Source organism: Bacillus rossius, chromosome 12, assembly GCF_032445375.1.
Source record: "Bacillus rossius redtenbacheri isolate Brsri chromosome 12, Brsri_v3, whole genome shotgun sequence".
NCBI classification, from domain to species: Eukaryota; Metazoa; Arthropoda; class Insecta; order Phasmatodea; family Bacillidae; genus Bacillus; species Bacillus rossius.
The window spans coordinates 27,262,234-27,287,981 of record NC_086339.1 but is presented as its reverse complement, the minus strand read 5'-3'; the positions used below and the strand labels follow the sequence as shown (position 1 = coordinate 27,287,981).

The 25,748-nt window shown below is 37.1% G+C and overlaps 1 protein-coding gene across 2 annotated transcripts in view; it reads left to right on the top strand.

The window, feature by feature from the left end:
- Nucleotides 1-3,096: 3,096 nt before the first annotated feature.
- The window catches only part of LOC134537754 (tyrosine-protein phosphatase 10D), a 139,645-nt gene continuing 116,993 nt past the window's right edge, over nt 3,097-25,748 (top strand). For both annotated transcript variants that reach the window (XM_063378525.1, XM_063378524.1), the window contains exon 1: nt 3,097-3,481. In XM_063378525.1, the coding sequence (XP_063234595.1) occupies nt 3,398-3,481 (84 nt within the window). In that variant the 5' untranslated portion in view covers nt 3,097-3,397. The remainder of the gene's footprint in view (nt 3,482-25,748) is intronic.

Sequence of the window (25,748 nt, the reverse complement as noted above, 5' to 3'; positions counted from 1 at the left end):
TTTTGCACGTTGTCCACTGTCACTGGAGTAGCGAATTATAGCCAGAGGATGGTGAAGCTAACAGGAGAGGAGGCTGCAGTTGTGCCATATTAAAAAAGATTAGTTTTATTTTTTGTCCTTAAGAAAGCAATGAGTGAATGATATGACTGCCATACTGGAAACAGAAAATGTCTTTTGTGTATTGATGACAGTCGGGTTTATCGAGTTGAAATTTCTCTAGAACACCTTGCATCGAGAACATGGTCATTTAATCTGCACTTTTCCAATATATTTGTCAACAATTAAGTATATTTAGATATGGAGCAAGATTAGCCTTCTACACACTGAGTGGGAAAAATATTTTTTTCTTCTTTATAAGGTATTTCCCAAGTTGGTGACATTTTTTATTAATGCTGGGGTGTCTTGTAGACTTTTTTTTGTTAAAATCAAAATATAATAAGAAATAAAGTTTAAAAGCAATTTTAATATACAAGTTGGGTAAATATTACTATGGTTAAGAGGATTCAGGGTTGTGTACCTGAAAAAGAAAACATGTTTCCAGCCTTTTGTGGCTTTGGGACACATTCTTGATGGTGATTGGTAAAGTTAATGTCGTGTCCAAAATTATTTACTGCACAGACTCACCCGCATACTACACGGTATGTTTAAAAAAAAAAGTGAACTTTTGAAATAGTGCGCAAACCGGCTGAGGGAGCGCACTGCGGCTACTGAGCGCACCTAGTGGCAGGTTTAAATACAAACTGCAATTTGCCGCATTTCTCTACGACCATTAGTTGGTAAGTTACAGCCGCTGAAGTGAACATGAGCACAAGTCGTTCGTTGGATTAGTGCCAAAGTGACAATGAAAGATCTTGAAGAACAACGTGTGTGTGTGAAATTTTGCTGTAAACTTGGCAAAACTTTTATTATAGAGACATTTCAGTTGCTGAGCCAAGCATACAAGAAGGACATAATGATTCACACTCAGTGCTATGAGTGGTTTAAGCTTTTTGAATGTGACAGAATATCGGTCGGTGATGATCCCAAGCCAGGACGAGCTTTCACATCAACAGATGATGATAATCTCAAGAGGGATTTTGCTCCGATTCGTGATAATCGTCATTTATCTGTTCAAGAAGTTTCAGACGAAGTGGCCATCAAATTTTGAGTGACAAAATTGAAATCCGTCTTGTCAGTGCAAAATTTGTGCCACGTTTGTTGACAGACAGTCAAACAGATCCATGTTGAAATCAGCCAGGAACTGGGGAGATTCAGGACAATATGACAACAGACCTGTGTGCCATCCCAGAAAGTGTTCCAGGAGGCTTTTCAAAAATGGAAGAAACGTTAGGAACGGCAGTTGCAAGTGAAGGGTATTACTTTGAGGGGGGACATTGATTAACATGTTATGCAATGAGCAATAAAGATATTATAGCCAAATTTCAGTTAATTTTTGAACACACTTCTTATATCTTTACGGTATTTACTTTATTGTAGCAATACAATTCAAAATGTGCATTAAGGGTCTTGCCTAGTCAGGGGTGTATCTGTGTTAGTGGAGTGGGATGATAAGTATGATGCTTCATTATGTTTCTAGCGTGATATATCTCAAACACAAGGTTCTGAACTGGTGTGCAGTCTTTCGGTTGTACTTATGACAACTTTAAAATTTTTGTGGAAACCATAACGTTTGATGGCAGAGAAATGAAGATAAATGTGTAATGTGAGGCCCTTGGGTGCTTTCAAGAGTCTACTGCATATTTCAAATCTAAACATTCTGGGGGGGAAAAAACAAGTTTTAGTTTTTTTCATTCTCCAAAAAACACATTTTTAAAAGAAATACAAAAACAGAACCACTCATACACCCTTAGCACATTCTTAAATGTTTTTAGTAAACTGACCTAACTCGAATATCTTCAGCAGTTATTAAATTGCACGGTTTTTTTTTTTTAAGCTCTGCAGATTGTATGTGCGCCCAAGTAGGCAGGCCCATTAACGTTGCTTTAAAATGCATTATTGCATTTTATTTTCACTTTTCTTGACCAGAAAAGATGTAAAACAACCTTTAACATTTGAACATTTTTATATACTTACCTGGGAAATCCCTTATGATTTCAACTACTTTGCAACCTGCTGTCTTCCTGACTACTCCTAAAGGTGTATTAGACATGTATGTATGATAAGGTATTTTGACTCAACAAATAATGTTAAATTTTTACTTAAGACATGGGAAGCACCAATCAAAGCACAGTAGAATGTGGTGTTGGTGCAAAATAATGTTTCCTTCGGAAAAGAAGCTTATGATATTGCACAAAAAGAGTAGGAAATTCAGAATTATTTTAATGATGCCAAGAAACGATCCATGATTCATTTTATCCGTATCTTATTATTTCTTGAATTTACTCAATGCGTATTACATCATAACCGACATTGATAATTCTTTTTTTTTTTTTTTTTTTTTTTTTTTAAGAATTATGTGTTTAAGAACTGAAATTTTACAATTATCTTCAATCGTAGCACATGTCTGGTATTTTAAGCAGACGATACCTTCAAATTTAAAAATACATTGCTGCATTCTCGCCCCCCCCCCCCCCTTTTTTTTTTTTTTGGCAGTATTGAGGGGGGAAAAAACTGGCCAATTATTGGCAAAGCGCAAAGACGCTACAATGCTTCCAAACTATTTTAATTCCAAACCGCTAGATGCCATTAGTCTCATGCGCTTAAAACGCATTGTTGAAAAACATAGTTACACACTATGCCACCAGGTTCAATGAATTCAATTTTCTCGCGTAATTCTTATGAGTTTACTATATTTTTCCTATACAGTATTTGCTGGAAAGGACGACCACTATTTAAATTATAATCTGGATACTCGCGATTTTATTTCACCATGACCTCAACGGCGTACACGTTGAGATTAAAGTTTTTCTTTTTCAATCTTTACCAACTTTATGTTATTGATGCATCCCTAAATATATTTTAAAGTGTGCTATCTATACTACGTATACATCTAAGCTAAGCTATCGACTAGATTCCTGCACGATATATCGATTGTTCAATTCAAACGAGTTGGATCTCGCTGAGTAGTAAAAGAAAACCCACGAATGACATTTCTACGTTTCACCTGCAGAGAGCAGTGAACATCGGGCAAGTGGGGATGTGAGGAACGTGCCTATGGTTTCGTGTGTTGTTTTAGCAAGCGTGCATGTTTACTTTTATGTATTTGAAACCTTACACAAATTATTCCGGTAGAGAGTTATGGAATTTTGTGACCTTTATCTTTTTAACATACAAACTGACGGATTTGTCGTGGACATTATGTTGCAAACGTTTTTGCCAATGTTCAGAGCATGACATCCACTGAAGAGAAAGTTTTGTGAGACTTGATTGAATTTGGCAAGAACTTCAAGCGAAGAAAATGAAAATTAATTTTGATTATAAACATTTACTGCCTTTCAGGATATCTTGGACGACTGGCTGCTGGCTGTTTCTTTTATCACAGGTATTGTTCTTTTTTTTTTTTGCATTAGTTATATACTAATAAAAAAAACTCTAGTTCATATATTTATATAAAACTAATTTTTGGGTGTAGGGTTTAACCACTAAGATAGTATGTTTTGGTGGTTTTTGACGTCTGTGACAATAGTTTTAAATTATAGTATAAATTTAACAAAATAAAATTACTGTCAGTGGGGGGCCTCTCCCCTTCCCCCCTCCACCTTATGTTCCTATTTTTCCTTAAATTTCGTGACAACGCGATCTCGTTCGTAGCTTATTTTAAAATTTCAATTTTTTGCTTACAATAATAATGTCCTGACTTATTTTGATACACAAATTATCGTTATTATATATATATATATATATATATATATATATATACACACACACGTATATGTGTGTGTGTATATATATATATAAAACACATATACACATATATAAGTATATATGTATATATTGCAATGATAAAATATATATGTAAATCTAGGAAACCAAGAAACCGTTAATGTAATGTAGGCCTCGATTCATTTTGCCCAATATCATGCGAAAAGCTATAAATGTTATACTTTTGGTAGGAGTAAGAACACTTCTCATGTGGATACGGTATTAAAATATTTAAATATTGCTTAATGAAATTTAGTATTAATTGTTTATTAAATTTAAATTTGCAATTTATTTAGGATGTTTTTTATATTTTTACCAGTATTATAGGGACGTCGATTGTTATTATTATTATTATTATTATCATCAACCCGGGTTCATAAAAAATATTACCATTGTGCATTGTGTGTACAAAATTTGTCATGTCGAACACTACACAAGTGTACACAGAATGTCCTAAGGCCATTACTCTAACTACAAGCCGAGAACTGTTAATAAGCCAAGAATATTCTGAATATAAAAAAATTATATAAAGGTGTCGTAGTTTTTGAGGTAAATGCATTATTTTTCAATAGTATTAAAATCCTCACTTTGCACCAAATTATTAAATACACTGACTTCAATTTTTTGTTAGTTACGCAATCACAAATAACACTCCCATTGATAAGAATTCAAAATAAATTCAAAATTTCTATATTTTGAGGGAATAAAATTATTTTCGCCACTTAAGAGACAACTATTTTTGTCGGGTAACTTTGTAATTTTTTATTTAAAAAAAAATTACTAAGTATGTTAGGTAACATAAATTATTTGCTTAACCCATATTTTAAAATAACTTGCTAAGTTTTCATTGTAATTTTTTTAAGGTACGAATAAATAGTTTTCGCGAGTAAAATTTTTTTCCCCTATAATGTGCGCAAAGGAAGTTTTTTTTTTTTTTTTACCAAAAAGTATATAAAGTTTAATATTATCTCGAATCCTTGTCAATAGTAAGTTTATCATCACGGTATATAATAATTTGATGCAGAGTGGGGATTTAAATGCTTTTGAAAAAAAAATGCATACAACTCAAAAACTTCAACACTATTATATTTTAATTCAGGGATGTGATTAATTAGCTTATCAACTGTCTCGGCTTGACGTTGAGTTATGGAACACGCTATATTGTGTTTGCATTCTACTGTGATATAGGAGAACTTGGTTGCAAACCTTCGCGCGTACCGTAATGAAATACTACAATATTTGGTTGAAATCATAACCTCCTCATTTAAATCATATACCTATGTAACACATCTTAACTTAAGAGTTTAAACAATTATTCTTTGCCTGTCAGAACAATCACCAATTCCCGAAAGGAAGGAAAATAGGAATAAAAATTGGAAGAGTTTTGGGAGCATGCAAGGCACGTGACCGTTAGGTATATAAGTCTTAGTATGAGTTCAAAATAATTGTGAATTTTTAATACTAACCTGCACGAGATTGGTTCACGATCGTATTTTTGTGCATTATATTTAACCCGGATGTAATTTCGCGCTGCATCCGACATATATTGTAGTGTTAATAAATAGGCCTAAATAATTACAACTATCTGGTATTTGGTGATTATTCCGCGACAGCCTACCAAAGCTTGTAAACACCAATCTTCAACATTTAAATTAATTGAGGTGTTGAAATATTTTATCAAATTTTCGTAAAAAAAATCGTTACCTCGGAATTTTTTTTAAATACATTTATCGCTAGTCGCTTTTTTCCAGATAATTGCCATAATTTATTTTGAAAGCAGCAATTACCTGAGCAAGGTAATAATCAAACTCCAAACTCCCGCCAAAGTGTCACACTACGCTGCTCTCATTGGTTGTTGCGCCATGCATCCTTAACACACACACACACACACACACACACACACACACACACACATATATATATATATATATATATATATATATATATATATATATATATATATATAATTTCCTTCCTAAGCGCACGACCTGTCTCCCATGCACACGACACGATCGTACTATTTGAATCCACCTTTACATGATACACACAGAATGTTCGTTATCACTTCTAATGTTCTAATGTGGCAACAACGCATGCCTCACATCCGCCATCTGCTCTCATTTGGCCTACGAGGCCAGTCTGCAAATTTCAATGTACCAAATCGTGTCCGACGGACGCTGATCACTGATTGGTCCACGTGATCCTCTTACGTCATGGGTATTGTGGGCGATGGTCTGAATCTTTCCGGTCTTCACTGATCAACTTGAACTTTTTGTCCCAATCTGTGTCCTATGGTAGCATAGGAGAATAAAAAACACTCGTGATATCTGCTGTTTCCGATCCCCGTTTCAAAAAAGTAAAGACAGAATAAATGGACGGTGTGGTAGGGAACCAAAATATAGGGCCAAGACGAAATTTTGATGAGTACTGTTTTCGAAGGCCGAACACACGAACTTATTTTTGGCAGTGTGATTGGAATTAATTCATTTATTAGGAGTTACGTTTGCCTTACCGAATAGCTAAAAAAAATGATTTGACTCCCACAAATTTCAAAAGTTAAATGAATAGGTATTCAGAACTTCGCTGCGTACTCATTTACAGCTATTTTACACCTACATTAGGATTAGGACGCGTACCGCCTGCATGGTCGACTGTTGAAGCCCGTTTACAGTAGTTCTAACCTGTGGGCGGTCCGTGTCCTTATCCTAATGTGAATGACGTCACATTGTCACACGGAAAACAGCCCTGTCTACATTTGCGATGTACGATGTTCGAATATACTTATTTCTAAAGTAGTCACCAGAGCGCATTTTTCTCGATTGTTTTTGTTTACTATTTTCATGCCTAGTAAGTGTTTACGCAGCTAAGTTTTGAATTCTTAGTTAACTTGTGAAATTAGTTTAAGTTCAATAATATTTATTTGTTCTGTGAGACAAAAGTAAATTCTAATAAATGTTCGTTTTTTTCTGTTTACCTTTTTGAAACGGGAGTGGGAAACAGAAAATATCACGAGTGTTCATTCTTCTATGCTGCCAAAGGACACAGATTGGGACAAAAAAAGTTCAAGTAAACCAAATTATTCGGACCAGGGATATTCGGACGATCGCCCACGCCACGCATGACGTCAGAGGGTCACGCGGACCAACCGGCGATCAGTTTCCGTCGGACACAGTTTAGGACTATGCAATTCTAGACGATGTTGGACTTATTTTGGCGAGCCTTGTACGATTTCAATTGGTGATTTTGTTTCATCGAGTTTCACATCTCGCCGACAGCAAAAGCATTCATTATACATGGAAACGCAGAACTATCTCAAATCAGGGGATATTGGGTTGGGGGGGGGGGGGGGGGGGGGAAGGAATCGGCCTTTAGCTGGACTCTCAATGATCCGTCGCGTCCGTCCGTTTCCCATACATCCGTCAATCACGCGACCTCAGGCCAAAGAGAATGCCCTAAAAATTCCATTGGTTCGTCCGTCAAAAGCTACTCAAGCTGGGTAACTTTGGACGGACCGCCAAAATGCTAGTTTGGTTTTCAAAACTTCAGTTTATTCAATGAGTAAGAAAGTGAGTACAGAGGCAACGAGGTCCAATAGATACAATAATGCCAATAATAATACACCAAAACCTGGTTGCACAAGAGTCGCAATTCCAAACGTAAAAAGTCTCTTCCTGGGAAATTGGTTACGAATAGACACAAAAGTATAATATGGTATACATGATGTAAATACACTGTAAAACATACAGAACAACATGGGGAAAAGTAGAATAAAAAAAACCCGGCCACCACCCAAAATGCTAGTAGTGAGATGCTAGTAGTTCCGACGCCAGTGGCGTAGCCAGGATTTGTGTATGGGGTGGGGGGGGGGGGTGTTAAGAAGCATTTCCCCCCCCCCCCCCCCGTATTAAAGCGGTGGGTCCGGGGGTCCTCCTCCGGAAAAAATTTTGATTTTAAGGTGTAAAATGGTGCTATTTTAGCAGTTTTTGGTACTTAAATTTAATTTTTGTAATGGTAAAAATTTTATTAATTTTAATATGAAATTTGTTTGAGTGATGATTAAGAAATTAATTAAAGATTTGGTGCTAAGGGGTGGGGGTGGGGGTGGAGGGTTTGAACCCCTAACCTCCCCCCCTGGCTACGCCCCTGCCCGACGCAGCCCAACCCGTTCGGGTCGTGGCTCGCGGCTCTCGCCGGGCCAGCTCTGACGACGCGACAGCCGGCGCCCTGGCCGTTTAATTATGTCCGTGAGATAAGAGCGGCTTGTGTGTGGGGGGGGGGGGGGCAGTGGACAAGCCTGGCGCGTGTTCGTCGGCGCGGCGTTTGAGGGCGCTGCCAGCATCGTTAAAACCCGCCGTCGGCCCGGGACACGGCTCCAAAATATCAGCGAGTCGTGTTCCGAGCCAGCCTGAGCTCACCGGCGTTTACAGACAGCGCGTCATGCACGTGGCGTTGGAAACACCGTGGTTTTTTTTTTTGACGTGACAACGTCTAATAAATCGATGAACGCCGGCTGCACGCACGAAAAAGTGTCCCGTTACGCGGTGTCCCGTTACGCTCATCGTACGCTTGCGCCGCATCTATCTCTCTTCCAATCGATTGGAACAACCATCGATTTGACTTTTTTCGAGGCACATTAAACTTGAAACACTCCCATTCGTTTCCTGCTTTTCCTATCATCGTCCTATCCTTAACAGAATAACACAGATTGGAAGAAGTTAAATAGCATCACCGATTGCTTTGAAATTTTGACACAACGTTGCATTCGATTGCAAGCGTGTTTTTATATAGCCTACCTTTATCACACCTGTAACTGGTGAAAAGATAGATAAAAATATAGACAGGTAAAATAATATATAAAGAAATTGTTTGTGTGTTCGCCTTCTGTTTTGTAAAGAAAGATATAGAGAGGGAGATATAGACATAGAGATATGGATATAGACATAGAGATAGAGATATAGAGAGGTATAGAGAGAGAGGGGAATGTATACAGAGATATGGAGGGATATATATAGATAGAACGAGGGATATATAGATACATAGAGATAGATGCAGGTGCGCGGATATGAAAGTGTGCTGTAATGTTAGCGTACCATAGAGTTTCCCCGCTCCCCGTCTCCGCTATCGAGCGTCCCACTCCTTGTCATTGAAATTTTCGTTTCCCTCTGAGCGTTACTCTACCTTTACGCCCTAATGACGTCTTATCCTACCGACTGTAAAAAAAATTTAACTCCGAAAATTAAGTCTGTATAATTGCTTAAAAAACTTTCCTGTAACTTAACGCTATTAATTTCCAATATTATAAGCTAGTTGAATGGGCACGGTACAGTTAGAAAGAGTTAAATTTTGTAGGTCTAAACATCTACCAGCGTGGCATACGACACAGGGGCGCAAATCTGTAGGATTTGCAAAAGAAGAAAAAAAAGGGGGCGGGGAATAGGGCACAAGGCCCGAGAGTTTTGCGTGTGGTTTTTAACAGACACGATTCATCTCTGGATATAGGGTGCTTGTATGTTGTATACTGCCTATATTGTGACCTACATGCATACAATAAGCAGAAAACTTTTAACACGTTCGCTACCAGCTTTCACATAATATATGTGTCGCTATTAATTTATGTGGGATGTATCAGAAAACAGCTTGGTCCGAGGAGTAATATTATATTATTGATCAACATGGTGGTATTGAACGTGTTAAAATACACAGAACGTTTCCCATAAAAACATAGTATTGACGATTACGTGTAAAACCCCCATTCACAGTCACAATTTTGAAATAGTAAGCGGGCCCTCTCATTGAGGGGCCTCGTAATTCTAGGGGGGGGGGGGGGGCGCTGCCCCCCTCCCCGGTCCGGGATCTACGCCCATGCATACGAGCAGCGGGTTTGTCAATATCTTTCTAGTAGGTATACAATGCATTCTTAAGTCGGCGAAACGGGTGGTTTTGCCTTAATTTTGTAGCGGCTGTTAACCGAACTCTGGTCTGCTATTGCAAGATTTCTTCCTAGATACGCGAGTTGATGTCTTGGACAAGAATGCATGATGAAGCCTGTGTCTTGACCGAGTATACTGATTTTACGCTGTATCGTCGGGTGGATCATGAATAATCACTGGGTATAATTCGATAATTTTTTTTGACGTGACAACGTCTAATAAATCGATGAACGCCGGCTGCACGCACGAAAAAGTATGACTCATTGTCCCGTTACGCTTTGTCCCGTTACGCTCATTGTACGCTTGCGCCGCATCTATCTCTCTTCCACTCGACTGGAACAACCATCGATTTGACTTTTTCGAGGCACATTAAACTTCAAACACTCCCATTCGTTTCCTGCTTTTCGTATCATCGTCCTATCCTTAACACAATAACACAGATTGGAAGAAGTTAAATAGCAAACATGTATAAACGTTATAGTTAAAATAATCTGTTCGTTAAAGTAATAAACATATTTGAATTAATGAGTGCAAATAAAAGTAAATTTATCAATTAAATTGTAGATTTCATTTCACTCCTTCTTTGTATCCATACAAAATAGTGATAATTAAATAAAAATGATACAATTTTATTCATAAAAGTATGCAATCATTTCATCAATGTTTTGTTATGACGTCACGTTAAACTATCGTCCGTAAACCGACTTTACAGACAACCAATATATTTTTTTTCAAAGATAGTACGTAATACAATACGTTTAGCAAGTTTTAGTTCTACAGCCATGCCGCCGCGATTCCTTGTGCGAGAGAGAGAGAGAGAGAGAGAGAGAAATAGCAATTAAAGATAGCAGTGGTATTTTTTTTTTGTTTAGTATCTCCGTTTACAATGCGGTTGCTACTGCGTTCATTGTTCTGGCATCGGGGGGAATTTTCAGTGTGCCGTCTATGTGAGGAAGTTGCAGTGTTGATGTGGCAGCGGCACAGGCAATTGAAGCTGTTCCTGGAAAAGTGGTGTTTGTGTGTTCGCGTGTTTAGCTCTCGTTCTTCGGAGCTCGTTAGAGTAACTGCCTCCAGCATGTAACCCGTCCGCTGGTACACTGTCGCAAATTACACATTTGTTGACAGAAGAGCAAAAGAGAGAGATTTATCAAGTTAACATTTTAGAAATAGCCCTTTAAAAAAAGAAAATGACGGAAAAGCGAAAAAAAAAAAAATTAACATGGCGTGAGATAGACCGAGCCTTAAAACGGTATTTACGTTTTCTCTTTTAAGATGTCTTTCTTTCGTCAGCAAGCAAGCCTTATTTATTCCGAACCTTCATTTAATACGTTTTGCACTCTAAATTCGAATTCGTTGAAATCGCTCCAAATCAGCGAGATTTGACTGAGCTATGTAATAACTGTTCCATGTGAATTAGTGGATTCCTACAGTTTGTTTCTGTAAATTAGTGCCACTGTTTTGTCAGCGGAGTTCACAAATTTTTTTCAGTGATTTCTACACTTTAATCTCTGCACATGTGAAGTCCACTGTTGCTTAGATTCAACTGAGATTCATTGAAACTGCCATCAATACGTTAGTAACGTACCGCGATTGCAGTATTTGTATATTATACTTTATAGAGTAATATCTTAGGCCCCTGAACGATATGGAATTAATAGCCGAAATACAGAATCATTCTTACGTTTTTTTTTAATTTACCCCCTTTTTTTCTTCTTCAAAAAGTAGCTTTCATTCTGACAGTGTACCAATCATCGTAGCACTTCTAACAAAATGCAGCAAATACGCTATAAATGAATAATTAAATTTCAAATCATCGACGTATTTATTTTTAGGTAAACATAGAGATGCAAAAAAAAAACCGAGGAGTTAAGAAAACGGAATATGCAGGAACACGGCCTCGGAACATGGCCGGCGCGTCCATATAGGCGAACTAGGCAACCGCCTAGGGCTCCAAGTAGCTGGGGGCGGCGCAGCACGACACATAACAGCTCATATAACATGTTTTAACGATTATTGAAACTAGATGAAAATGGATTTTTGTAACAGTTTGGAATGTTTATATTGATATAAGTAATTAAAGTCCACGGTGACCTGTTTATGATTTGTAATAAGTAAAAAAGTAAAAAAAAAAAAACACAAGCCTGCTTAAATTTGATTGTTGACAAAATCTTAAGGCTTTCGTGATGTATTTTGAGGCAAGGAAATTTTTTTGGGGTGTCCGGGAGGGGGGGGGGGGTGGCATTAAGGTTTTTCGCCTAGGGCGCCAATTTACCTTGCGCCGGCCCTGCCTCGGAATGGACGCTTGCCTGGAGCGTACAGGGGTTGAAGGGGTCGGGTGGTAGCAGCCCTTGGGTAGTGAGTAGCGGTGGCGAGGGCGCGTGTTGGCGCCGGACGGCAGGATGACGTCTGCTCTCTCTCTCTCTCTCTCTCTCTCTCTCGTCGGGCGTAGGCGCCGGGCCATCTCGCCCAATTGAACCGGATTGCTCGCGGCGCGGTGCGGCTAGATGGGTTCGCGAGTGAGTCACTGCTCCTCCGTCCTGCCGCCGCGATTGCTCGTGTGAGCGAGAGAGAGAGACAGAGACAGAGACAGAGAGAGACAGAGAGAGACAGACAGACGCCATCGATAGGGACTGGGAAAATTCGCAGGGATAATGAATGAAATGATCCAAATGGATCATAAGTAGAGTCCCGGAAATTTCGCGGATTCCTCTGGCCTCAGGATAGAATTCAAAGTTATGGATGTGCTCGACCCATGTTTACTTTCCCATTGGTTGATTTCTTAGCGAGAACATTTTTATCCTTGTTATTTGGCACTACCTGATTCGCTTACTTCTCTCCTAGCTGGGCATCATTGGCTCACGGTCGTAGAGGGGCGTGTCCAAACAACTGCGTGCCAATCATGAACACAGTGCGAGAGTGTGAAGGTTTGCTTTCTAGCTTGCGACTAAATGAATCCGCGAAATTTCCGTGGCTCTAAATTCATAAGGTACGTTTCTGGGAAAGGGGGAGGGGGTAGGTGAAGATTTAAGAGGATGGGGTAAATCACAGTACCACACATACCAAAATGGCGGCCGTTTGTTTGGAAAATGTATCAGTTGTACTTGCATTTGAGGTTAAAAATGCTGAAGATTAATAATGTGGAATACACACCATTTCACCTCATATCAATATCATGAAGGTTCATTTCAGACTATATATGTATTATATATACACAGCCGTTGATCAAAGCGGCTGGAATAGCTTATACAAATACAAAAAAAAAAAAAACGGCCGCCATATTGGTATGTGATAATCCGAAAGGAAAAAAAATGGGGAAAAAACGGTTTCACACAGTGGCGTATCCAGGATTGATTTCTGGGTGGGGCACGTGTAGTCTGGACCTAGTACAATACATGTTTATTACTTCAGAAGTCGTATTTTCCGGTGCATATTTTACCCTTCTAGAGGAGGGGGCGAGGCACCGCCACTGGTTTCACATCTGACGGCTAATGCTCTATCATCCTTTCCTAATCTCTGGTTCAGAGACTTCCAGGGTTGTCTCCACACCCTCTGTAAACTTGGGTTAAACGTCACCTGTTCATTGGCTGCTGATTTGTGAGGCGTCTCAACGGGGTAACTTGTGATTCGATAAATCTTTGATTAAGGGTCTCTGATTGGCCCAGAGTCCTCCGAACTAACAGTGAGCTAATAGCAGACGCTAGTCAAAGGTATAATATTTGGAATTTTAGCATACCACGAAATGAATCTGCGAATTTTTCCGATCTATAGCTATCGTGCATCCGACCAGGTCCGTCGAAAAAAAAAAGTTTCCATAATTTTTTTTTTAAATTCACTGATATTTTGATTGTTGGTAGGAGGAAATTACAAGTCTGTTATTAAAGAATTTATTGGAAACCTCACAAGATATCCAATCTGCATAAGTAACATTAACAGTTATGCCCTCGGTAATTTTTAAAGGCTTTAGAATATTTTTATTTGGAATCGTGTGTTTGAATAATAATTTACATTAAGTAATGGGGAGAGAGCCCGACAAAAAAAACTTATCTGATCCCGTTACAAAAGCATATCTAGCTCGAAAAAAAAAAAAAGAATTTTTTTAGAACTCAACCTCTTTCATGGGTACCATGCAGTAATTCTATATATAGTATAAAATAACAAAATAAGAGTATCTTTAACTAAAAAAAAATTAACAACTGTTTGTGAGTATTAGTTGCAATTTTTATTTTATTTATTTTTTTAAACTTTTTATTTATTATTATAATTTTTTAAATTCAGCTCCTTGCTCTGTGGTTCTACGTTTGAACGACAGCTGTTCCCCCTTCCCCCTTTTTATTGTTTATGCCTTTGCGCCTGTTGCCTTACCCCGTGTCTTTTGCACCCAACCGTTTTTATGGAGTAGGCCTACGTTTAACTTTTCACTATTGAAAATTCGCCTCCGTCGATGCATACAACGCGCTCTGAACGACCCCGAGCAGTCTTCTCGTCTTCATAGGGCAACTTCGTAATTTGAGCGGTAAATACATCATTTGCGGGGAAACCAAGATAATGGTAGGTACCGGTTTTTTTTTTTCGTGCCGAAACATTATTCTACATTTAGCCATTTTTATTGTTCTGAAAAAAAAATTGGTTGTCTGTAAAGTCGGTTTACGGACGATAGTCTAACGTGACAGCGTCATAACAAAACATTGATGAAATGATTGCATACTTTTATGAATAAAATTGAATCATTTTTATTGAATTATCACTACTTTGTATGGGTACAAAGAAGGAGTGAAATGATATCTACAATTTATGTGGTAAATTTACTTTTATTTGCACTCATTAATTCAAATACGTTTATTACTTTAACGAAGAGATTATTTTAACTATAACTTTTATACATGTTTACTATTTAACTTCTGCCAATCTGTGTTATTCTGTTAATGATTGGACGATGATAGGAAAAGTAGGAAACGAATGGGAGTGTTTCAAGTTTAATGTGCCTCGGAAAAGTCAAATCGAAGTGGAAGAGAGATAGATGCGGTGCAAGCGTACAATGAGCGTAACGGGACACAGCGTAACGGGACAATGTGCGTAACGGGACCCATTTTCGTGCGTGCAGCCGGCGTTCATCGATTTATTAGACGTCACGTCAATAAATATTTAAAACGAAAAACGGAAACAAAATATTTTTGCCGAAACGTCATGTGTACGACAGCCGTACACGAGACAGTCGTGTGACTGTCTTAAAAAAGTCGTTCGTACTGGCTTGTCGTTTGCGTGTTCCCAGTTGTTTATTCGAGCCGGTAGCTCTCCGCGAGAGAAAGCAAGGTTGCCTGCTCGCGCAAGCGCGCGTCCATCTTGTCTTCCCGGCGCGCGCGTCTTTGAGCACGGAGGACGTTCGCCGAGCAGACCGTGAGAACCGGTGTATCCGGGTTTTGTGCAGCTACTGGCGCCGCGCGACGTCTTGCGACCTTGGCCGCGGCGACTTCCTGCAGAAATGTAGCGTGCTCAGAGAACTAGGCTTGGCCTCATTCTTCCGTGACTGCACGGGAATTTTTTTTTTTTTGACGTGTTAACGTCTAATAAATCGATGAACGCCGGCTGCACGCAAGAAAAAGTGTCCTGTTACGCTCATTTTCCCGTTACGCTCATTGTACGCTTGCGCCGAATCTATCTCTCTTCAACTCGATTGGAATAACCATCAAATTTGACTTTTTCGAGGCACATTAAACTTGAAACACTCCCATTCGTTTCCTACTTTTCCTATCATCGTCCTATCCTTAACAGAATAACACAGATTGGAAGAAGTTATATAGCAAACATGTATAAAAGTTATACATAGTTAAAATAATCTGTTCGTTAAAGTAATAAACATATTTGAATTAATGAGTGCAAATAAAAGTAAATTTATCAATTAAATTGTAGATTTCATTTCATTCCTTGTTTGTATCCATACAAAATAGTGATAATTCAATAAAAATTATTCAGTTTTATTCATAAAAGTATGCAATCATTTCATCAATGTTTTGTTATGACGTCACGTTAAACTATCGTCCGTAAACCGACTTTACAGATAACAAATTTTTTTTATGTACTTCCACAAAACATACTTTTGGAAACCAGTTGCCAATAAATAATTTGTAGTATTACAAGAAAGACATTGTAACTTTGTGAAACACATAGCTATGGTTATTTTTGTGTATATGAAATACTTTTTTTTTTCGAGATGATACTGAGTATTAAGAAAATTGGCGCATGGTTTATTTAAAAAATGGTAAAAAAAATAAAATATTCTAAAATTGACTTATTATGTGCGTGGTTAATACTGGAAAGCTATTCAGGGAACGGTTTACAAATAATTTTTAACGATTGGAGGTACTGACTGTGACAGCACAAAGCATAAAAAATGGCCGGATATGAATCCGAATGTTACCGCGAAAACTATTTTGTAGTGATACAGTTGTTATCAACTGATCTTAAAAAAAATGTTTTTTTCCCCAAATTTATGATTTCACACTAATATTTCTGTTCCATTAAAAAAAATTGTTTGTCTGTAAAGTCGGTTTACGGACGATAGTTTAACGTAACACGTCATAACAAAACGTTGTTGAAATGATTGCATACTTTAATGAATAAAATTGAATCATTTTTATTTTAATAATAAAGAATAAATACTTGAAATTATAATAGTAATCAGATATTTAAAATGCAAGAATAATTAACCTTCATTGCTGAAATTGTTGTTGTAGTAAGCAATGAAAACCACATTAACTTTTCGTTTAAATATAATTATGAACAAGTTTTCATATAAATAACCTGTAATCAAATATCTAACATAACCTATTATTACTGCACTCGCCGACAGATGCTACTTTTTTTTAACAATAAAAGAATAAATACTCGAAATTATACTAGTAATCAGATTTTTAAAATGCATCAAGAATAATAATTAACCTTCATTGCCGAAATTGTTGTTGTAATAAAGCAATGAAAACCACATTAACTTTTCACTTCGGCGCAAGCGTACAATGAGCGTAACAGGACACGGCGTAACGGAACAATGAGCGTAACGGGACACATTTTTTCTTGCGTGCAGCCGGCGTTCATCGATTCATTTGAAGTTGTCACGTTTAAAAAAAAATGACAAGACAGCGCACACGTCGAACTGTGACGCCTGGCTCGCATTTGGCGCGCGGACGGAGCTGTCCGTAGCTGTCCGTAGCTGTCCGTAGCTGTCCGTAGCTGTCAGGGCTGAGGCAGCGCCGACGGGAAGCCTAAGACAGGGGGTGCCCACAATGGGGGGGGGGGGGGGGGTTAACGACGCAGACTGCGTCATTAAAATTTCAGGGGGGGGGGGAGGGTGGTTAAAAGACGAGAAAAATGTATATATTATTTACATAATTATAGCTTCCAATGTGAAAAATACGTTTCTGGTGCTTTGATAATTGAAAGGGATCTTGTAAATCAAATTGGCAACCCCGAACTTTCCTCAACAAAAGCAGTTTGGCGTCTGTCGGTTCAAGATGGAAATATTACCTGATATGACCAAAATTATTATTGGAAAATCAGTTTTAATTAATGCGAAATGTGATAAAATATAATACTAAAAAAGTATATTATTATAAAATAATTGAGTTTTATCATTGAGAAAATGGCATAAAAAATTTCAGGGGGCGGGGGGCGCATCATTAGGTTAGGGGGGGGGGGGTGGTGAGACATAGTGTTTGGGGGGGGGGGTTGCACCTCTGCCTAAGATGTAGCCTACATCAAGTTCCGTCCCTGCCCGAACACGCCCGAATATTCCCCTTCGGCCAACCTCGGGTTTATTTATAATTTATATATATTTCTCTGTTTATTTTAATGTAGCTACACTAACCTAACTAACCGTCCATATTGTTTTTTTAAGTGTTTTAATGTAGCTAACCTAACCGACCACTTATTGATAGAGACCTGAAAAATTCGCGGATTCATTTCGTGATTGGCTGAAATTCAAACATGTGTGTAATTCTGCTGGTTCTGCTATTGGCTCGCGGTTCAACTGGAGCTCTCTGGGCCAATGAGAGACTATCGACCAAAGAAGCGTCGAATCACAAGCTACCCAGCGGAGACGACTCACAATTTAGTAACCAATCAACACGCGTGTTCACTTGAGAAGTGCAGAGGATAATGGAGGCTATCCTAGAGGTCATTGAATCCGCGAATTTTTCCGGTCCCTACTTATTAATATTTGAATTCATTTTTCCTGCGCAAAAAAAAAAAAAAAAAAAAAAAATCCCGACGTTGGCCGAAGGTGAATATTCGGCAAAGCGGACCACGAGTCCAAGTGCCCAATCCCCGCATGGTAGACTCTTTTCTACTCTGTCCAACACTTCATCCAGACCATCCTCTGTCTCCTGTAAATTCCTACACGTAATGCATGCCAATTTGCATCCCGCATGAATGTGCCCAGGGTTTTCCCTGTGTCTATGCAGGTTTTACCTGGGAAAAAACCTATCTCTAGTTATAGTCTATATTCAAGAGTGAGGGGAGTTAGTCATGGCGCCAATCGCTGCCATGGCTGGCCAATCCCCTCCTAGCACATGATGCATGCGACCCTCTCCCTGCATGGCTAATCCCAGCAGCGTATAGGCTTCGGCCTGAGACGCACCTAGGTCCCTCCCTAACCCGGACCCCTCCAAAATACACTTAGTTTTAGTTAGGTTAGGGAAAAAAAAATAGATTGTTTTGTTTCCCGCGTCGCCTCTTCCCTTCGCGGGTGGTTGGGGGGGGGGGGGGAGGGGGGAGGAGTTTGAAGGAAAGCGCGGCAAATCCTGGAGAATGCCAAGGAGATACGTGGAAGGGCGGAGGCGGTCTCGCATCACCGAGTTCTCGAGACCTCCACGCGCCAGGGTTTCCCGCAAACAGGGAAAAAAAAAAAAACATGAGAAACTCAAGGGAATCGCAAATGTGTCTTCTATAACCTTGGGAAACACGGCGAAATTTACAGTAGGTTAGGCTAATCAGTTTTTAAATAATTCATCGGTACCGTGCAGTTTTTTTTAATGCCTTAATTTATCGTACCGTTAATAATCCCCGTCTGATCGTTTTAAAATATAAACCATAAATAGCATTCTGCACAGTGAAATGTAGAGGGGTGAGTCTGAATTCGACCGAGACAAACTTCGGCATCAAGTTCATCGCAACAAAATAGGTTTAAAACCTTTATACGACTTATGTTTCTCAATGTGCTTCCCAAGAAGAAGATGAAGTTTGAGCGGAACAAAATTTGTCCTGGAAATAATAGAGAAAGTATTTAAGGTGGAACACACATCGTCTGGATTATGTTTTTTTATCTAACGAAGTTCTACAACTACTGCAATTTTTTTCGCTGTTAAAAAAATATATTTCCTTTAAATAGATGGGGTAGTAAGTGACACTTCCCAAAAATACGTGGAAAATTATTTCTGCCCCCCTAATTATTTCAATTAAATCATTTTACGACAGTGAAAATTTTTGCCAATGGTAGTAAAACTTTGTTAAATTACGTGGTTAACCCTTTTTATAGCTCGAAAATAAAGTTAGGGGTGTATCTGGTGAGAATTTGTGATCCAGAATCAACTGCAGAGATCTTTCGTGATGGATTCACAGGTAAACAAACCCCATAATTAATAATTTGAAAGGAAAATGAAATTACCAACTTGGCATGTAATATAGAGTCTTAAGTAAGTTATTGTGGTGGTGATAGAATTTCCAAAACAGACGATGATACGTTTGAACGTGGTGAAAATCTATTGTAATTTTTTTTTTTACGTTTTACGTAAGGTTTGCTCAAAATGGTAGGTTTTTTGTTACTATAAGTTTTTATTTAACAGATCTGGTAACACTGCAATCAGGGTATGAAAACATCCTGATTTTTTAAAAAAAAATCAAAGAAATCAGATTTTTTGGATTAAAATCAAATTTTTTGGATTAAAATCGGGTTTTTTTGGATTAAAATGTGATATTTTTGATTACAATATACAACATTGTAATCTGTGTAATATACAGTACATTTTCATGACTTAACTTTGCTCTGCAGTACAATTAATAACAGATTAATTCATTTTGTAAAGACAACTAGCCTAATTTTCTTTCTTTGAAATAACCACATTTTACATTGCATAATGTTTTAATGAAACATTAATGATGTCACTTTATGAAAATTTTTAGTACAGTAACATAGTTAGCATTAGTAAAAAAAAGATGTCTTATAGAAAATAACTACATCATTGAAAATATATCATATTTAAATGTAACTTTGTCACTTCTGTCATCCCTTATAGTCTTATAGTCCAATTGTTCTAAATAATGTAATTTAAACTAAAACCACAAATTCCTTTTTTTCTTCTTCTCAGAATTGCACACATATGAGAGTATTCAAAGTAAAACTTCTACATAAAATATTACTTATTTAAAATTTTAAACAAAAATACAAGTTTTGCAGCTTTTTCTGTACCCAGTCGATTTTTAATGTTGACTGAACCAAACCAAACATACCAAAGAACTGAAAATTTTCTTCCTACAGTTATAAATTAGCATTTGACATTGTTCGAAGACAAACCTGTTGCCAAAGAGATATGACACACACACAACACAAACACATGAGGTTGAGGCGAGAATAGAGAAAATGAGGTGGCATTTAACGGTACATTCCACCCACCTATATTTAACAAGTGTTTCAAAATAACTAAAATTATACTGTAGAAAAAATTAAGTACTATTCAATTTTCATTCTATCTTTGCAGCAGTATATTTTTATGTAAGTAGGGATGATTACTTGGTTTAAACAATACAGTATAGGAAAATATTAACGTTCATATTATCATATTATAAATTGATTTTAATCACTGATTTAAAAAAAATCACATGATTTAAATCATGATTAAAATCACGATTTAAATCATGCTGATTAAAATCAACATACCCTGACTGCAATGTCTGAAAAGCCTACTTGCATCAAAATCAATTAGGATGTTCGTGCAATCAAAACTGTTTTAAAGCAATTGCACTTATATATAATGGCTCTGTAGTTCAATGAATGGAGGAAAAATCTTCTAATTCTTGGAACGAGCGATGTGAAGGACACGTAGTGAAAGGAAGGTTTTTTCTTTTTCTTTCTTTCTTTAAATAATGACTTCAGGGCCAGGAAAACGGAGAAGTATTTTGGCCGAGCCAAGTTAACGCTGCGTAAAAACCTTGGTACTAAACATGTAGAAAAAAAAAGTACACGTATCTGGTAGTCTGGAGCGGCGAAAGATGTGTAAAGATTCGTTATTAATGCGTGGTTTTCAATTTGCTTTCAGATTTATTTCCTTTGAATGGTCGGAATGGTAACCCTTGCGTACGCCTCTGGTTGGTTGTGTAGATTGTTTACAGTAATTGTTATTGAGCTTGTACGCTTTGAACAGCTCGTATTCCGATTCAAGTCACTAATATTACAATGCTAAAACTTAATTTACGTTCCTATCCAAGGGAATTGTTAACCCTTCTAAGAGTATATCATGTTAAAATATTGTATATTATGGCTGCAGTATATAGACTGTATAGAAGGAAAATTCAGTTGAGTTAATTAGCTTGTAATTTGACACAAACAGAACATAAATTTACTTGTACTTACAATTCACAAAACAATTGCTCAGGAGACCTTTGGAATTTTTGCTTTCGAAAATAATTTTAGATATTCGTCTTGAAAATTCAAAATGAAATTTATATGCCGAATAATTTAATTGTTGGTGATATCTCCCCAATATTTAAGTAGACTTGTATTTTCTCTGGTACCCAAGTATGTATTTTTTTAAATTTTAATTCTAGTTTTCATATTTTGAATTAATACGTTATTTTATATTACTTATCGTTAATTGCATTGTCATGTGACTAAAATGACACAGATTTCACACACCAACTTCTAACATCCATAATTAAAATGCCCCGACGTCAGCCATCTTGTGACACCATTTCTGCACTGCGATTTAAAAGGTTTTTATTTTTTATTTTTTGTGTTGTGAAATAAACTGTGATTTGTTTCTTGCTTCTGGATCAACATAATGCAGTTGTAAAGTTACCAAATCGAGAGATTAGATGTCGCAACCTTTTTTTATTTGGTTGTTATGAGACGTTTATTTGCGTTTGTATCTGCGGTTCTGATACAACACACCAAAACATATCAGAGCCAGCTTATCTATGCTAATATTTGAAAGGGGGCGAGTGAGATTGTTTGTTTGTAAGAAGTAAGCTTGAAAACTACTGGACAATTAAAAAAAAAAGTTCTCTCTATTATGAAGCTGCATTATTCTATACGGACATAGACTTTGTTTTATTTAAAAATGTATTTATTATTTCGTAAGGTATAGCAATATTTGTATTCAAACCTAATGAATCGCGTCCGAGTGACTGCGTTCTTGTCTTACGCTAATTAAAACTGGTACAAATACGAGCTAACAACATAACCATTTCGCGCCGGTATGTTATACACACGTACTTTCCAAGTATGCTATCTTGTTTATCTTATGTATCTCATAAATCTTATATTTACATATATCTTGCAATTGAAACTAATTTTATGATCTTAATCCGGTCTTAATAAAACTATCTTTACCTTCACATCGACACAGTATTGGTTAAATAATTTGTAATTAGAAAAATTATTTTTAACTTGTAATAACTTTAGATTTAAAGCACAAAATTAACTTTTTAAAATGTATTTTTATACCTAGGCAAAATTTGTTGCCACTGCTAGTAAAATAGAAACAAATTTTATTTTTTTATCAGCTACTGTCTAGGTAGTTACAGAAAAAAAAAATATTATTTATACCCTTTTAACGGCGCAGGGAAGAAACCAGTAATTTGCGTTAAGGTAGGCTGTTGTGTTTTTTCTTCTCCTGTTGTTTGAATTAGCACGCGCGTACATCGTGTTGACTTTTCGGTGACGTGACAAACATGTAAACTACGTATTTTTCACATCATCATTTCTACAATAACGCGATTCATACGTGCCCAGTAGTTCTTCAGACTGAAAGCCACGCGTCACGTAAACAAATAAACATATTGAGTACGCCTTCTGGTTTCGTGGCGCTCCGGATCTCAAGGTCACGGACGTTAAAAAAAAAAGTGACGCAACCGCCAGTTTGAAGTATGTTCCGTTAGATTTGAGAACCCATTCTGTCTTCATAATTTGGGGTAATGCTTGGAAAGGGGGGGGGGGGGGGGAGCTGAAGCGCAAAACCAACCTTCCCCGAAGAGGCGTGTCGCCTCTCGGATAACGCCTTCGTCATTTCTCTGAAGCAACGTCTCAGAGACCTTGGGGCGATTGATTCGCAGGGGGTCCGTCCGCGTTAAAAATTAAGGGGATCAGTTATGAAAAAAAGAAGAAAAAAGTTAATTTTCTCCATGATTATTATTTCAGATCCATTTGTGGATTGAACAGTGCAATCCCCATTTTTTTTTTCTTCTGAGCACTGGATACGAATGCGAAATTAGTGCGTAGAACAGATATAACTATACCTACACCAAACATTTCATTGGGATACACGAAAAACCTTTCCGTGAAAAACAGCTCCTTAGCTTTTTTAAAAAAAAAAAAAAAAAAAAAAAAATGGGAGCGTTTTCTCTAAAGGTTTGTAACCAAGTCATAGTACTTGTGTTCGTGTAACTTGCCTTAAATTTAATTGTTTCTCAACTGTCTCTTGCAAAGCAATGCATGGTGTTTATTTACGAACACTGGACAACCCACGTCAGAACAACATTGGCGGAAGGATACATTGGTGCTGCTTTTTAGAACGCGAATTTCATACATTGAAACATGAAATTCTTAAAACAGAATTAATATTTGCGTGATATCATAGAAAATTAATTTTAAATTTATTAATCGCCTGTTCTTGAATTGGCCAGAATGAAAGAGATAGACTGACCAGTCACCCTGTCTGGGACCGTTAGCTCCGGCGTGGCTGGGCGCTACAATAGCAGGACGTTACTTGCCAAAAGTTAATAATCCCGCCGCTGCCTCTTTGGAAGTGTGTGCCATTCGACCAGGCCATAGCGCAGAGTTTGGACCATTTTACCTGAATTATTCAATAGTAACCATTTTACTTTAATCATAATCCAGACGAATTTTTAACTAACAATAAAATAAAATAAAGTAAATATGACTATTAAAAAGTTCACATGCATTATACGTTTGGTTGTTGTTATGCATACCAATAAATTATTTACGGACCTCAAAATGGAACGACATGATGATACTATGGTATCGTATTTGTTTTATTGTCAACTTGTTATATTTGAGTGCAAGTTTATATTAGTGTTTAGGAATGCGTTCGCTGCAATTATATATATATATATATATATATATATATATATATATATATACATGGGCGTAGATCCCGGGGGGGCCAGGGGGGCCCGGGCCCCCCCTGGAATTAATGGGCCCCTCCTTGGGGGGGCCCACTTCGTGATTTTAAAGTTAATGGTGTACACAACATATATATATTATTTATATATATATTTATATATATTTTTATATATATTTATATATATTTATATATATATTATTATTTACAACGACGACAGACACTTTGACATGCTTTGCATTCCTACCTTCGAGTTCCGTAGTTATTTTCCCCTACCCCTTCTGCGAAAGCCATGGTATGGAGTTTTCCAGTGAGAACTTTGAAACCCTTAATTCCCAGAAAACGTTCATTCCAAAGGACGAAGCTAGGGTAGGGTTCCGTTAGCTTTTCCTCCCCATTGTTACCCACACTACCTTGTCATCTGAAACGACAGTATTATAGGTTTCAGGTAGTCTGGTTTTAAAGTGGTTTTGCTCTCGTGTGCCCCAGTCTTCTGCTTTCTTGGCAAACATCAACATGGATAAGTTCGTGACGCGGAAGAAATGGAAAACATAATCTGATTCTCACCTGATAAGCTTGATTGTTTTATAAGTAGTGACTACTATTTAGGTAATATATATTTTATTTAAGTGATTATGTAACGTTATTTTTTCCAGTAAATAAACAACTTAATACTTTAACAGTAATTATAGCAGAATTTAGTTTATTTACGAACTGAAACTTATATACCATTTTCTGGAATTTTTTTAGCTCATCTCCATTCTGTAAGGCTAGCTGCTCTGTACGTTACATGTGAATATACATGGAATAATTTTTTTCCTCGTCAATATGGAATTTAAAATCACTCCCCTTTTATTATCAAACGATAATTTTCACAATTCATGGCCGATAATCACTTTATAACATTTGTTATTTGATAACTGCAACACTGCACGAGTAAACAGAAGTAAGAGTGAGAAAGAAGTATTTAAACGTTACACATCCGTATTTAAGTTAATAAGGAAGCAAACGCGTCTCTTTAATAACTAATCAAGAGGCATATTTTAACTAAATAATACACTGCCAAAATACTGATTATACTAAATATAAGCCGAGAAATGTATGTGGTTCAATTAGCTGTAGGATAAATTTCATAGTTCTATCTCCGAGATTTTTCATTTGTGTCATTAAGTTTTTTTTTTCTTTTTTACCTGGTTGATGCCTTTACTAAATAAAATAGTCTTTAAGAGTTTTAATATGATTCGATCGTTCATTTGATGTTGATCCGTTTATTAGCTTTGGCGCTTTGGGTTTTTATGGCGCAGTGTTATAGCGGCAACAGAAATACATCATTTGTGAAATTTTATTCTGTTTTCACGTTTGTTGTATGGGAGCCCCCCTTAAATATTTGTTTTATTTTAATTTAATCATTTATTTTTAAATTGAAATTAGAATAAACACTTTTGGAAAATGGTAATGTATGGGTGGGGTATTATATTCACGTATATTATTTTTATAGATTTTTTCATGGATATTTTATGTATTTAGGTTAGCAAATTATTCAAACATGTTTGAGAGATCACTTCTATAGTCATTAATTGATAATTACTAAAACATATGTTGCTCTGCTTTA